We start from the raw sequence: 12807 nt of genomic DNA, 5'->3' as shown, positions 1-12807 counted from the left end.
GTGATGTCATTCTCTCCATGTCAGTTCCCCACATATCTTTTGAAGGTGTTCATTTTTCCAGCATTTTGTTTCAGTTTATCAGGACTCATAAAAAAACGATGTAGTACTTTTGAATTGAAACTCCCTTGTTTGGGTCCATGTGGTGTCTTTATGTAGTGTTTTCCATATGTTTCCCCAGCTGTCCTCTGATATCTGCACCTTCTCATCCCAATTAAACAGTAGGCCAAAGGTTAATGAATTAGTCCCACAATAAGATCCCAATGATGAGCATTAGATCCAGGATGTTTCCAGTCCTTATAGAGAAGAAGGGGTCGCTTCAGTAGTCAATGTGGACTGGACAGTGTTCCGCCATGGATTGAGGCTACTTCTTAGGCCTTGGGTCCTGTCTCTCACTCCTTCTGGGCAGAACAATTTGCCACATAGTCGGGAAACTTTCCCTGTCCTCGGATCTGGAAGGTGGTGTAATCCCAAGGACTCGGCATCAGGTCCAGAATCTAAGATGTGGGTCTTACTCTCATGGGTGACGCGCAGCTTGGCAGGAAACATCAGAGAGTTTGTGATGTTTTTGGGCTGCCAGTTCTCTCCTGATCCCGTCGTAATCTTTTCTCTTCCGCTAATAGCTCTGCAGAATAGTCATTGAAGATAGATATGCGTTTGTCTTTGTAGAATAGCTCTCCCTTGGTTCTCGACAGCTGCATTACATCCTGCTTCTTTGAGAAGGTGTGTGATGATAGTGCTGGGTCTCTGTGTGTTTCACTCCAGGCCTGCTGGGGGCTGCAGGTGCGGTTCTATGGGTCTCTGTGTGTTTCACACAAAGGCCTGCTGGGGGCTGCAGGTGCGGTTCTGTGGGCTTCTGTGTGTCCTTCGCTCTGGGCTGCAGGTGCAGTTCTGTGGGCCCTCTCTATGACCAAAAGTTTAGCAGTATCGAGTTCCTCAGCATCTTGTCCACAAATGTAGACAGTTTCTTCCCCCTTTCTGCATTGATTACGACCCCCAAAATTCTTATATTATTATGACGCAAAAAGTTTATCAACAGCCTGGTCTGGTTGATTCCTCTAGCTGGCCCATCAGGTAGCTAACAGCCTGGTCTGGTTGATTCCTCTAGCTGGCTCATCAGGTAGCTGACAGCCTGGTCTGGTTGATTCCTCTAGCTGGCTCATCAGGTAGCTAACAGCCTGGTCTGGTTGATTCCTCTAGCTGGCCCATCAGGTGGCTAACAGCCTGGTCTGGTTGATTCCTCTAGCTGGCCCATCAGGTAGCTGACAGCCTGGTCCGGTTGATTCCTCTAGCTGGCCCATCAGGTAGCTGACAGCCTGGTCTGGTTGATTCCTCTAGCTGGCCCATCAGGTAGCTAACAGCCTGGTCCGGTTGATTCCTCTAGCTGGCCCATCAGGTAGCTGACAGCCTGGTCTGGTTGATTCCTCTAGCTGGCCCATCAGGTAGCTAACAGCCTGGTCTGGTTGATTCCTCTAGCTGGCCCATCAGGTAGCTGACAGCCTGGTCTGGTTGATTCCTCTAGCTGGCCCATCAGGTGGCTAACAGCCTGGTCTGGTTGATTCCTCTAGCTGGCCCATCAGGTAGCTAACAGCCTAGTCTGGTTGATTCCTCTAGCTGGCCCATCAGGCAGCTAACAGCCTGGTCTGGTTGATTCCTCTAGCTGGCCCATCAGGTGGCTAACAGCCTGGTCTGGTTGATTCCTCTAGCTGGCCCATCAGGTGGCTAACAGCCTGGTCTGGTTGATTCCTCTAGCTGGCCCATCAGGTAGCTGACAGCCTGGTAACAGCCTGGTCTGGTTGATTCCTCTAGCTGGCCCATCAGGTGGCTAACAGCCTGGTCTGGTTGATTCCTCTAGCTGGCCCATCAGGCAGCTAACAGCCTGGTCTGGTTGATTCCTCTAGCTGGCCCATCAGGCAGCTAACAGCCTGGTCTGGTTGATTCCTCTAGCTGGCCCATCAGGTAGCTAACAGCCTGGTCTGGTTGATTCCTCTAGCTGGCCCATCAGGTGGCTAACAGCCTGGTCTGGTTGATTCCTCTAGCTGGCCCATCAGGTAGCTAACAGCCTGGTCTGGTTGATTCCTCTAGCTGGCCCATCAGGTGGCTAACAGCCTGGTCTGGTTGATTCCTCTAGCTGGCCCATCAGGTAGCTAACAGCCTGGTTTGGTTGATTCCTCTAGCTGGCCCATCAGGTGGCTAACAGCCTGGTTTGGTTGATTCCTCTAGCTGGCCCATCAGGTAGCTAACAGCCTGGTCTGGTTGATTCCTCTAGCTGGCCCATCAGGTGGCTAACAGCCTGGTCTGGTTGATTCCTCTAGCTGGCCCATCAGGCAGCTAACAACCGGTCTGGTTGATTCCTCTAGCTGGCCCATCAGGTGGCTAACAGCCTGGTCTGGTTGATTCCTCTAGCTGGCCCATCAGGTAGCTAACAGCCTGGTCTGGTTGATTCCTCTAGCTGGCCCATCAGGTGGCTAACAGCCTGGTCTGGTTGATTCCTCTAGCTGGCCCATCAGGTAGCTAACAGCCTGGTCTGGTTGATTCCTCTAGCTGGCCCATCAGGTGGCTGACAGCCTGGTCTGGTCGATTCCTCTATCAGGAATAGGGATAGTGTTACCCAGGGATAGTGTTACCCAGGGATAGTGTTACCCAGGTATACTGTTACCCAGGGATACAGTTGCCCAGGGATAGTGTTACCCAGGGATACTGTTACCCAGGGATAGTGTTACCCAGGGATAGTGTTACCCAGGGATACTGTTACCCAGGGATACTGTTACCCAGGGATAGTGTTACCCAGGGATAGTGTTACCCAGGGATACTGTTACCCAGGGATACTGTTACCCAGGGATACTGTTACCCAGGGATACTGTTACCCAGGGATACTGTTACCCAGGGATAGTGTTACCCAGGGATACTGTTACCCAGGGATAGTGTTACCCAGGGATAGTGTTACCCAGGTATACTGTTACCCAGGGATACTGTTACCCAGGTATAGTGTTACCCAGGGATACTGTTACCCAGGGATAGTGTTACCCAGGGATAGTGTTACCCAGGGATAGTGTTACCCAGGGATAGTGTTACCCAGGTATAGTGTTACCCAGGGATAGTGTTACCCAGGGATACTGTTACCCAGGGATAGTGTTACCCAGGGATACTGTTACCCAGGGATAGTGTTACCCAGGGATACTGTTACCCAGGTATAGTGTTACCCAGGGATACTGTTACCCAGGTATAGTGTTACCCAGGGATACTGTTACCCAGGGATACTGTTACCCAGGGATAGTGTTACCCAGGGATACTGTTACCCAGGGATACTGTTACCCAGGGATACTGTTACCCAGGGATAGTGTTACCCAGGGATAGTGTTACCCAGGGATACTGTTACCCAGGGATACTGTTACCCAGGGATAGTGTTACCCAGGTATAGTGTTACCCAGGGATACTGTTACCCAGGGATACTGTTACCCAGGGATACTGTTACCCAGGGATAGTGTTACCCAGGGATACTGTTACCCAGGGATACTGTTACCCAGGGATACTGTTACCCAGGGATACAGTTACCCAGGGATACAGTTGCCCAGGGATACTGTTACCCAGGGATACTGTTACCCAGGGATAGTGTTACCCAGGGATAGTGTTACCCAGGGATACTGTTACCCAGGGATACTGTTACCCAGGGATAGTGTTACCCAGGTATAGTGTTACCCAGGTATAGTGTTACCCAGGGATACTGTTACCCAGGGATAGTGTTACCCAGGGATACTGTTACCCAGGGATACAGTTACCCAAGTATAGTGTTACCCAGGGATACAGTTACCCTCATGCTGTCTTTTCATCTCTCTGTCTGTTTCCCGAGTGTGTGTGTGTGTGTGTCTCCCTGTGTCTCTCTTTGTGTGTGTGTGTGTGTGTGTGTGTGTGTGTGTGTGTGTGTGTGTGTGTGTGTGTGTGTGTGTGTGTGTGTGTGTGTGTGTGTGTGTGTGTGTGTGTGTGTGTGTGTGTGTGTGTGTGTGTGTGTGTGTGTGTGTGTGTGTATAGGCCGGTGCCGCTGGGTCGTGTAGAGGAAGGTTGTGACACAGCAGTGATGAAGCTAAGCGGCACGGCATTAGGCTCCTCCCAGACCGCGTTAGGCTCCTCCCAGCAGGGCCAAACCAGGAAGAAGAAGAAACCAAACAGGAAGAGAGACTCCTGCTCCGCCCCCGATGCCCCAGCGACCGCACAAGATGACCTGGTCCAACACAGTGACGACCGCAGCTCTGACCGCATCGGAGAGAGGGGGGAGAGGAGGAGGGGGGAGAGGAGGAGGGAGAGGAGAGGGGAACACCCCCGCCACCGTAGCGCCGCCCCTCCTGAATCTGATTCGTCGTCTGACGGGGAGGCGGGGCGGGAGGCCAGAAGCTGGAGCAGGGAGAAAGCCAAGAGGGGACGACGCCGCAGTGGGAGTAGCAGGGAGAGGGGAGGGGAGAGGGGATGGAGCTGCAGTCTGTAGGGTCTGGTGAGGGGAAGGAGAACCAAGAGAAAGAGGTTCCACAGGAGAACGGTTCCGGAGTGAAGAACCGGCGATCAGGAGGAGGAGGAGGGGAGGAGAGCAGGCGGAGCTCCCAGCGCAGGGAGGAGGCGGGGTCTAAGTTCCGTAGCCCCGGCGGTAGCTCATCATTGGCTGAGGATGGAGAGAGGGAGGGACAGATCACTAAGAATTACCAGGAGACCGGGTCAGTGGGTGGAGACATGTCCGCGCCGTCGCCACGGAGATATGGGGGCTGCAACGCCCCCGAAGGCTGCTCCGACGACGAGCCAGAGGTCTGCAGGTAGGTGTTTGTTCATCTCTGTGTGTCTCTGTGTGTCTCTGTATGTCTCTGTGTGTCTCTGTATGTCTCTGTGTGTGTCTCTGTGTGTCTCTGTGTGTCTCTGTGTGTCTCTGTGTGTCTCTGTGTGTCTCTGTGTGTGTCTCTGTGTGTCTCTGTGTGTCTCTGTGTGTGTCTCTGTGTGTGTCTCTGTGTGTCTCTGTGTGTCTCTGTGTGTGTCTCTGTGTGTGTCTCTGTGTGTCTCTGTGTGTGTCTCTGTGTATCTCTGTGTGTGTCTCTGTGTGTCTCTGTGTGTGTCTGTGTGTGTCTCTGTGTGTCTCTGTGTGTCTCTGTGTGTCTCTGTGTGTCTCTGTGTGTCTCTGTGTGTGTCTCTGTGTGTGTCTGTGTGTGTCTCTGTGTGTGTCTCTGTGTGTGTCTCTGTGTGTCTCTGTGTGTGTCTCTGTGTGTCTCTGTGTGTCTCTGTGTGTGTCTCTGTGTGTGTCTGTGTGTGTGTCTGTGTGTGTCTCTGTGTGTCTCTGTGTGTCTGTGTGTGTCTATGTGTGTGTCTCTGTGTGTCTCTGTGTGTGTCTCTGTGTGTGTCTCTCTGTGTGTCTCTGTGTGTGTCTGTGTGTGTCTCTGTGTGTGTCTCTGTGTGTGTATTCATGTGTGTGTGTTCATCTCTGTGTGTGTGTGTGTTCACATGTGTGTGTTCATCTGTGTGTGTGTGTGTGTGTGTGTGTGTGTGTGTGTGTGTGTGTGTGTGTGTGTGTGTGTGTGTGTGTGTGTGTGTGTGTGTGTGTGTGTGTGTGTGTGTGTGTGTGTGTGTGTGTGTTCATCTGTGTGTGTGTGTGTGTGTGTGTGTTCATCTCTGTGTGTGTGTGTGTGTGTGTGTGTGTGTGTGTGTGTGTGTGTGTGTGTGTGTGTGTGTGTGTGTGTGTGTGTGTGTGTGTGTGTGTGTGTGTGTGTGTGTGTGTGTGTGTGTGTGTGTGTGTGTGTGTGTGTAGGATCTGCCACTGTGAAGGAGACGAGGAGTGTGTGTTGATAACTCCGTGCCGCTGTACAGGCAGCATGAGGTTTGTTCACCAGGACTGTCTCAACCAGTGGATCAAGTCATCAGACACACACTGCTGTGAGCTGTGCCAATACAACTTCATCATGGAGACTCACCTTAAACCTCTACGTAAGGTACAGAGACCTCAAACACCTGACCTCAACACACCTAACCTCTACACATCTAACCTCAACACACCTAACCTCTATACATCTAACCTCTATACACCTCAACAGATCTAACCTCTATACAACTCAACACATCTAACCTCAACACACCTCAACACATCTAACCTCAACACACCTCAACACATCTAACCTCTATACACCTCAACACACCTAACCTCTATACATCTGACCTCTATACACCTCAACAGATCTAACCTCTATACACCTCAACACATCTGACCTCTATATCCACCTCAACACACCTCAACACATCTAACCTCTATACACCTCAACACATCTAACCTCTATACACCTCAACACATCTAACCTCTATACACCTCAACACATCTAACCTCTACACACCTCAACACATCTAACCTCTACACACCTCAACACATCTAACCTCTATACACCTCAACACATCTGACCTCTATACACCTCAACACATCTAACCTCTATACACCTCAACACATCTAACCTCTATACACCTAACCTCTATACACCTCAACACACCTCAACACATCTAACCTCTATACACCTCAACACATCTAACCTCTATACACCTAACCTCTATACACCTCTACACATCTAACCTCTACACATCTAACCTCTACACATCTAACCTCTATACACCTAACCTCTATACACCTCAACACATCTGACCTCTATACACCTCAACACATCTAACCTCTATACACCTAACCTCTATACACCTCAACACACCTCAACACATCTAACCTCTATACACCTAACCTCTATACACCTCAACACATCTGACCTCTATACACCTCAACACATCTGACCTCTATACACCTCAACACATCTAACCTCTATACACCTCAACACATCTAACCTCTATACACCTCAACACATCTAACCTCTATACACCTCAACACATCTAACCTCTATACACCTCAACACATCTGACCTCTATATCCACCTCAACACATCTGACCTCAACACATCTAACCTCTATACACCTCAACACATCTAACCTCTATACACCTCAACACATATAACCTCTATACACCTCAACACATCTAACCTCTATACACCTCAACACATCTAACCTCTATACACCTCAACACATCTAACCTCTATACACCTCAACACATCTAACCTCTATACACCTCAACACATCTAACCTCTATACACCTCAACACATCTAACCTCTATACACCTCAACACATCTAACCTCAACACATCTAACCTCTACACACCCCTCAACACATCTAACCTCTATACACCTCAACACATCTGACCTCAACACATCTAACCTCTATACACCTCAACACATCTAACCTCTTTACACCTCAACACATCTAACCTCTATACACCTCAACACATCTGACCTCAACACATCTAACCTCTATACACCTCAACACATCTAACCTCTATACACCTCAACACATCTAACCTCTTTACACCTCAACACATCTAACCTCTATACACCTCAACACATCTGACCTCTATATCCACCTCAACACACCTCAACACATCTAACCTCTATACACCTCAACACATCTAACCTCTATACACCTCAACACATCTAACCTCTTTACACCTCAACACATCTAACCTCTTTACACCTCAACACATCTAACCTCTTTACACCTCAACACATCTAACCTCTACACACCTCAACACATCTAACCTCTATACACCTCAACACATCTAACCTCTATACACCTCAACACATCTGACCTCTATACACCTCAACACATCTGACCTCAACACATCTAACCTCTACACATCTAACCTCTATACACCTCTACACATCTAACCTCTATACACCTCAACACATCTGACCTCTCTATACACCTCAACACATCTGACCTCTATACACCTCAACACATCTAACCTCTACACATCTGACCTCTATACATCTAACCTCTACACATCTGACCTCAACACATCTAACCTCTACACATCTAACCTCTATACACCTCAACACATCTGACCTCTATACATCTCAACACATCTGACCTCTATATACACCTCAACACATCTGACCTCAACACATCTAACCTCTATACACCTCAACACATCTGACCTCTATATACACCTCAACACATCTGACCTCAACACATCTAACCTCTATACACCTCAACACATCTAACCTCTACACACCTCAACACATCTAACCTCTACACATCTAACCTCTACACACCCCTCAACACATCTAACCTCTATACACCTCAACACATCTGACCTCAACACATCTAACCTCTACACACCCCTCAACACATCTAACCTCTATACACCCCTCAACACATCTAACCTCTATACACCTCAACACATCTAACCTCTATACCTCTCTACACATCTAACCTCTATACACCTCAACACATCTAACCTCTATACCTCTCTACACATCTAACCTCTACACATCTAACCTCTATACACCTCAACACATCTAACCTCTATACCTCTCTACACATCTAACCTCTACACATCTCTACACATCTAACCTCTATACACCTCAACACATCTAACCTCTACACATCTAACCTCTACACATCTAACCTCTACACACCTCAACACATCTAACCTCTACACACCCCTCAACACATCTAACCTCTACACACCCCTCAACACATCTAACCTCTATACACCTCAACACATCTAACCTCTATACCTCTCTACACATCTAACCTCTACACATCTCTACACATCTAACCTCTATACACCTCAACACATCTAACCTCTATACCTCTCTACACATCTAACCTCTACACATCTCTACACATCTAACCTCTACACACCTCAGCACATCTAACCTCTACACACCTCAACACATCTAATCTCTATACACCTCAACACATCTAACCTCTATATCCACCTCAACACATCTAACCTCTATACACCTCAACACATCTAACCTCTATACACCTCTACACATCTAACCTCTATACACCTCAACACATCTAACCTCTATACACCTCTACACATCTAACCTCTATACACCTCTACACATCTAACCTCTACATACAACTCAACACATCTAACCTCTACACACACCTCAAGCCCATGCTGTCAGACACCATGATGGGACTCAGTGGAGCTGCCCATGCTGTCAGACACCATGATGGGACTCAGTGGAGCTGCCCATGCTGTCAGACACCATGATGGGACTCAGTGGAGCTGCCCATGCTGTCAGACACCATGAGGGGACTCAGTGGAGCTGCCCATGCTGTCAGACACCATGAGGGGACTCAGTGGAGCTGCCCATGCTGTCAGACACCATGATGGGACTCAGTGGAGCTGCCCATGCTGTCAGACACCATGATGGTTCAGATACATAGATACCTGTCAATGACACACTCTTTCTAACCTTTTCTCTCCCTCAGTGGGAGAAGCTCCAGATGTCGACCAATGAGAGGAGGAAGATCTTATGCTCCCTGATGTTCCACCTGGTGGCTATTGGTTGTGTTCTCTGTTCCGTATACGTCCTCGTCAACAGAACCCTCCACGAGATCAACCTGGGACGCAACACCGGTCAGCACCTCCACCCTGACCTTAACCCAACCTCTATACAACCCTGACCTAACCTCTGTACAACCACAACCCTAACCCAACCTCTAAACAACCCTGACCTAACCTCTGTACAACCACAACCCTAACCCAACCTCTAAACAACCCTGACCTAACCTCTGTACAACCACAACCTCTATACAACCCTGACCTAACCTCTGTACAACCAAAACCCTAACCCAACCTCTATACAACCCTAACCTAACCTCTGTACAACCACAACCCTGACCCAACCTGTATACAACTCTGACCTAACCTCTGTACAACCACAACCCTGACCTAACCTCTGTACAATCACAACCCTGACCTAACCTCTGTACAATCACAACCCTGACCTAACCTCTGTACAATCACAACCCTGACCTAACCTCTGTACAACCACAACCCAACCTCTATACAACCCTGACCCAACCTCTTTACAACCCTGACCTAACCTCTATACAACCCTGACCTAACCTCTGTACAACCACAACCCTAACCAAACCTCTATACAACCCTGACCTAACATCTGTACAACCACAACCCTAATCCAACCTCTATACAACCCTGACCTAACCTCTGTACAACCACAACCCAACCTCTTTACTACAACCCTGACCTAACCTCTGTACAACCACAACCCTAACCCAACCTCTATACAACCCTGACCTAACATCTGTACAACCACAACCCTGACCCAACCTCTATACAACTACAACCCTGACCTAACCTCTGTACAACCACAACCCTAACCAAACCTCTATACAACCCTGACCTAACCTCTGTACAACCACAACCCTGACCCAACCTCTATACAACCCTGACCTAACATCTGTACAACCACAACCCTAATCCAACCTCTATACAACCCTGACCTAACCTCTGTACAACCACAACCCAACCACTTTACTACAACCCTGACCTAACCTCTGTACAACCACAACCCTAACCCAACCTCTATACAACCCTGACCTAACCTCTGTACAACCACAACCCTGACCCAACCTCTATACAACCCTGACCTAACATCTGTACAACCACAACCCTGACCCAACCTCTATACAACTCTGACCTAACCTCTGTACAACCACAACCCTGACCTAACCTCTGTACAACCACAACCCTAACACAACCTCTATACAACCCTGACCTAACCTCTGTACAACCACAACCTTAACCCAACCTCTATACAACCCTGACCTCTGTTCAACCACAACCTTAACCCAACCTCTGTACAACCCTGACCTAACCTCTATACAATCACAACCTTAACCTAACCTCTATTCAACCCAACTTCTCACAGTCTTAACCCAACCTCTATACAACCTTAACCCAACTTCTTACATTACTGTGTTTACAGGAGAATATAGTAACATTACTGTGTTTTCAGATGAGAGGAGAATATAGTAACATTACTGTGTTTTCAGGAGAATATAGTAACATTACTGTGTTTTCAGATGAGAGGAGAATATAGAAACATTGCTGTGTTTTCAGATGGGAATATAGTAACATTACTGTGTTTACAGGAGAATATAGTAACATTGCTGTGTTTTCAGATGGGAATATAGTAACATTACTGTGTTTACAGGAGAATATAGTAACATTACTGTGTTTTAAGGAGAATATAGTAACATTACTGTGTTTTCATATGAGAATATAGTAACATTACTGTGTTTACAGGAGAATATAGTAACATTACTGTGTTTACAGGAGAATATAGTAACATTACTGTGTTTTCAGATGAGAGGAGAATATAGTAACATTACTGTGTTTACAGGAGAATATAGTAACATTACTGTGTTTTCAGATGAGAGGAGAATATAGTAACATTACTGTGTTTTCAGGAGGATATAGTAACATTACTGTGTTTTCAGGAGAATATAGTAACATTACTGTGTTTACAGGAGAATATAGTAACATTACTGTGTTTTCAGATGAGAGGAGAATATAGTAACATTACTGTGTTTTCAGATGAGAATATAGTAACATTACTGTGTTTTCAGATGAGAGGAGAATATAGTAACATTACTGTGTTTACAGGAGAATATAGTAACATTACTGTGTTTTCAGGAGGATATAGTAACATTACTGTGTTTTCAGGAGAATATAGTAACATTACTGTGTTTACAGGAGAATATAGTAACATTACTGTGTTTTCAGATGAGAGGAGAATATAGTAACATTACTGTGTTTTCAGATGAGAATATAGTAACATTACTGTGTTTTCAGATGACAGGAGAATATAGTAACATTACTGTGTTTTCAGGAGAATATAGCAACATTACTGTGTTTACAGGAGAATATAGTAACATTACTGTGTTTTCAGGAGAATATAGTAACATTACTGTGTTTTCAATGACAATATAGTGACATTACTGTGTTTTCAGGATAATATAGTAACATTACTGTGTTTTAGATGAGAATATAGTGACATTACTGTGTTTACAGGAGAATATAGTAACATTACTGTGTTTTCAGGAGAATATAGTAACATTACTGTGTTTTCAGGAGGATATAGTAACATTACTATGTTTTCAGGAGAATATAGTAACATTACTGTGTTTACAGATGAGAGGAGAATATAGTAACATTACTGTGTTTACAGGAGAATATAGTAACATTACTGTGTTTTCAGATGAGATGAGAATATAGTAACATTACTGTGTTTTCAGGAGAATATAGTAACATTACTGTGTTTACAGGAGAATATAGTGACATTACTGTGTTTACAGGAGAATATAGTAACATTACTGTGTTTACAGATGAGAGGAGAATATAGTAACATTACTGTGTTTTCAGATGAGAGGAGAATATAGTAACATTATTGTGTTTTCAGATGAGAGGAGAATATAGTAACATTACTGTGTTTTAGATGAGAATATAGTAACATTTACTGTGTTTTAGATGAGAATATAGTAACATTACTGTGTTTTCAGGAGAATATAGTAACATTACTGTGTTTACAGGAGAATATCGTAACATTACTGTGTTTTCAGGAGAATATAGTAACATTACTGTGTTTTCAGGAGAATATAGTAACATTACTGTGTTTTCAGGAGAATATAGTAACATTACTGTGTTTTCAGGAGAATATAGTAACATTACTGTGTTTACAGGAGAATATAGTAACATTACTGTGTTTTCAGGAGAATATAGTAACATTACTGTGTTTACAGGAGAATATAGTAACATTACTGTCTTTACAGGAGAATATAGTAACATTACTGTGTTTACAGGAGAATATAGTAGCATTACTGTGTTTTCAGGAGGATATAGTAACATTACTGTGTTTTCAGGAGAATAT

General features: G+C 45.8%; 1 protein-coding gene across 1 annotated transcript in view; it reads left to right on the top strand.

Annotated features, from left to right (window-relative positions):
* Window positions 1-4458: 4458 nt before the first annotated feature.
* LOC124021153 (E3 ubiquitin-protein ligase MARCHF8-like) overlaps window positions 4459-12807 on the top strand; it is a 51160-nt gene continuing 42811 nt past the window's right edge. Inside the window, exons 1-3 of the mRNA XM_046336505.1 lie at window positions 4459-4796; window positions 5777-5957; window positions 9341-9488. Coding sequence (XP_046192461.1) covers window positions 4459-4796; window positions 5777-5957; window positions 9341-9488 — 667 coding nt within the window. The remainder of the gene's footprint in view (window positions 4797-5776; window positions 5958-9340; window positions 9489-12807) is intronic.

Source organism: Oncorhynchus gorbuscha, unplaced genomic scaffold (genome assembly GCF_021184085.1).
Source record: "Oncorhynchus gorbuscha isolate QuinsamMale2020 ecotype Even-year unplaced genomic scaffold, OgorEven_v1.0 Un_scaffold_1065, whole genome shotgun sequence".
NCBI classification, from domain to species: Eukaryota; Metazoa; Chordata; class Actinopteri; order Salmoniformes; family Salmonidae; genus Oncorhynchus; species Oncorhynchus gorbuscha.
Note: the sequence above shows the minus strand (reverse complement) of the source record. Positions and strands in the feature narration are given on the sequence as shown.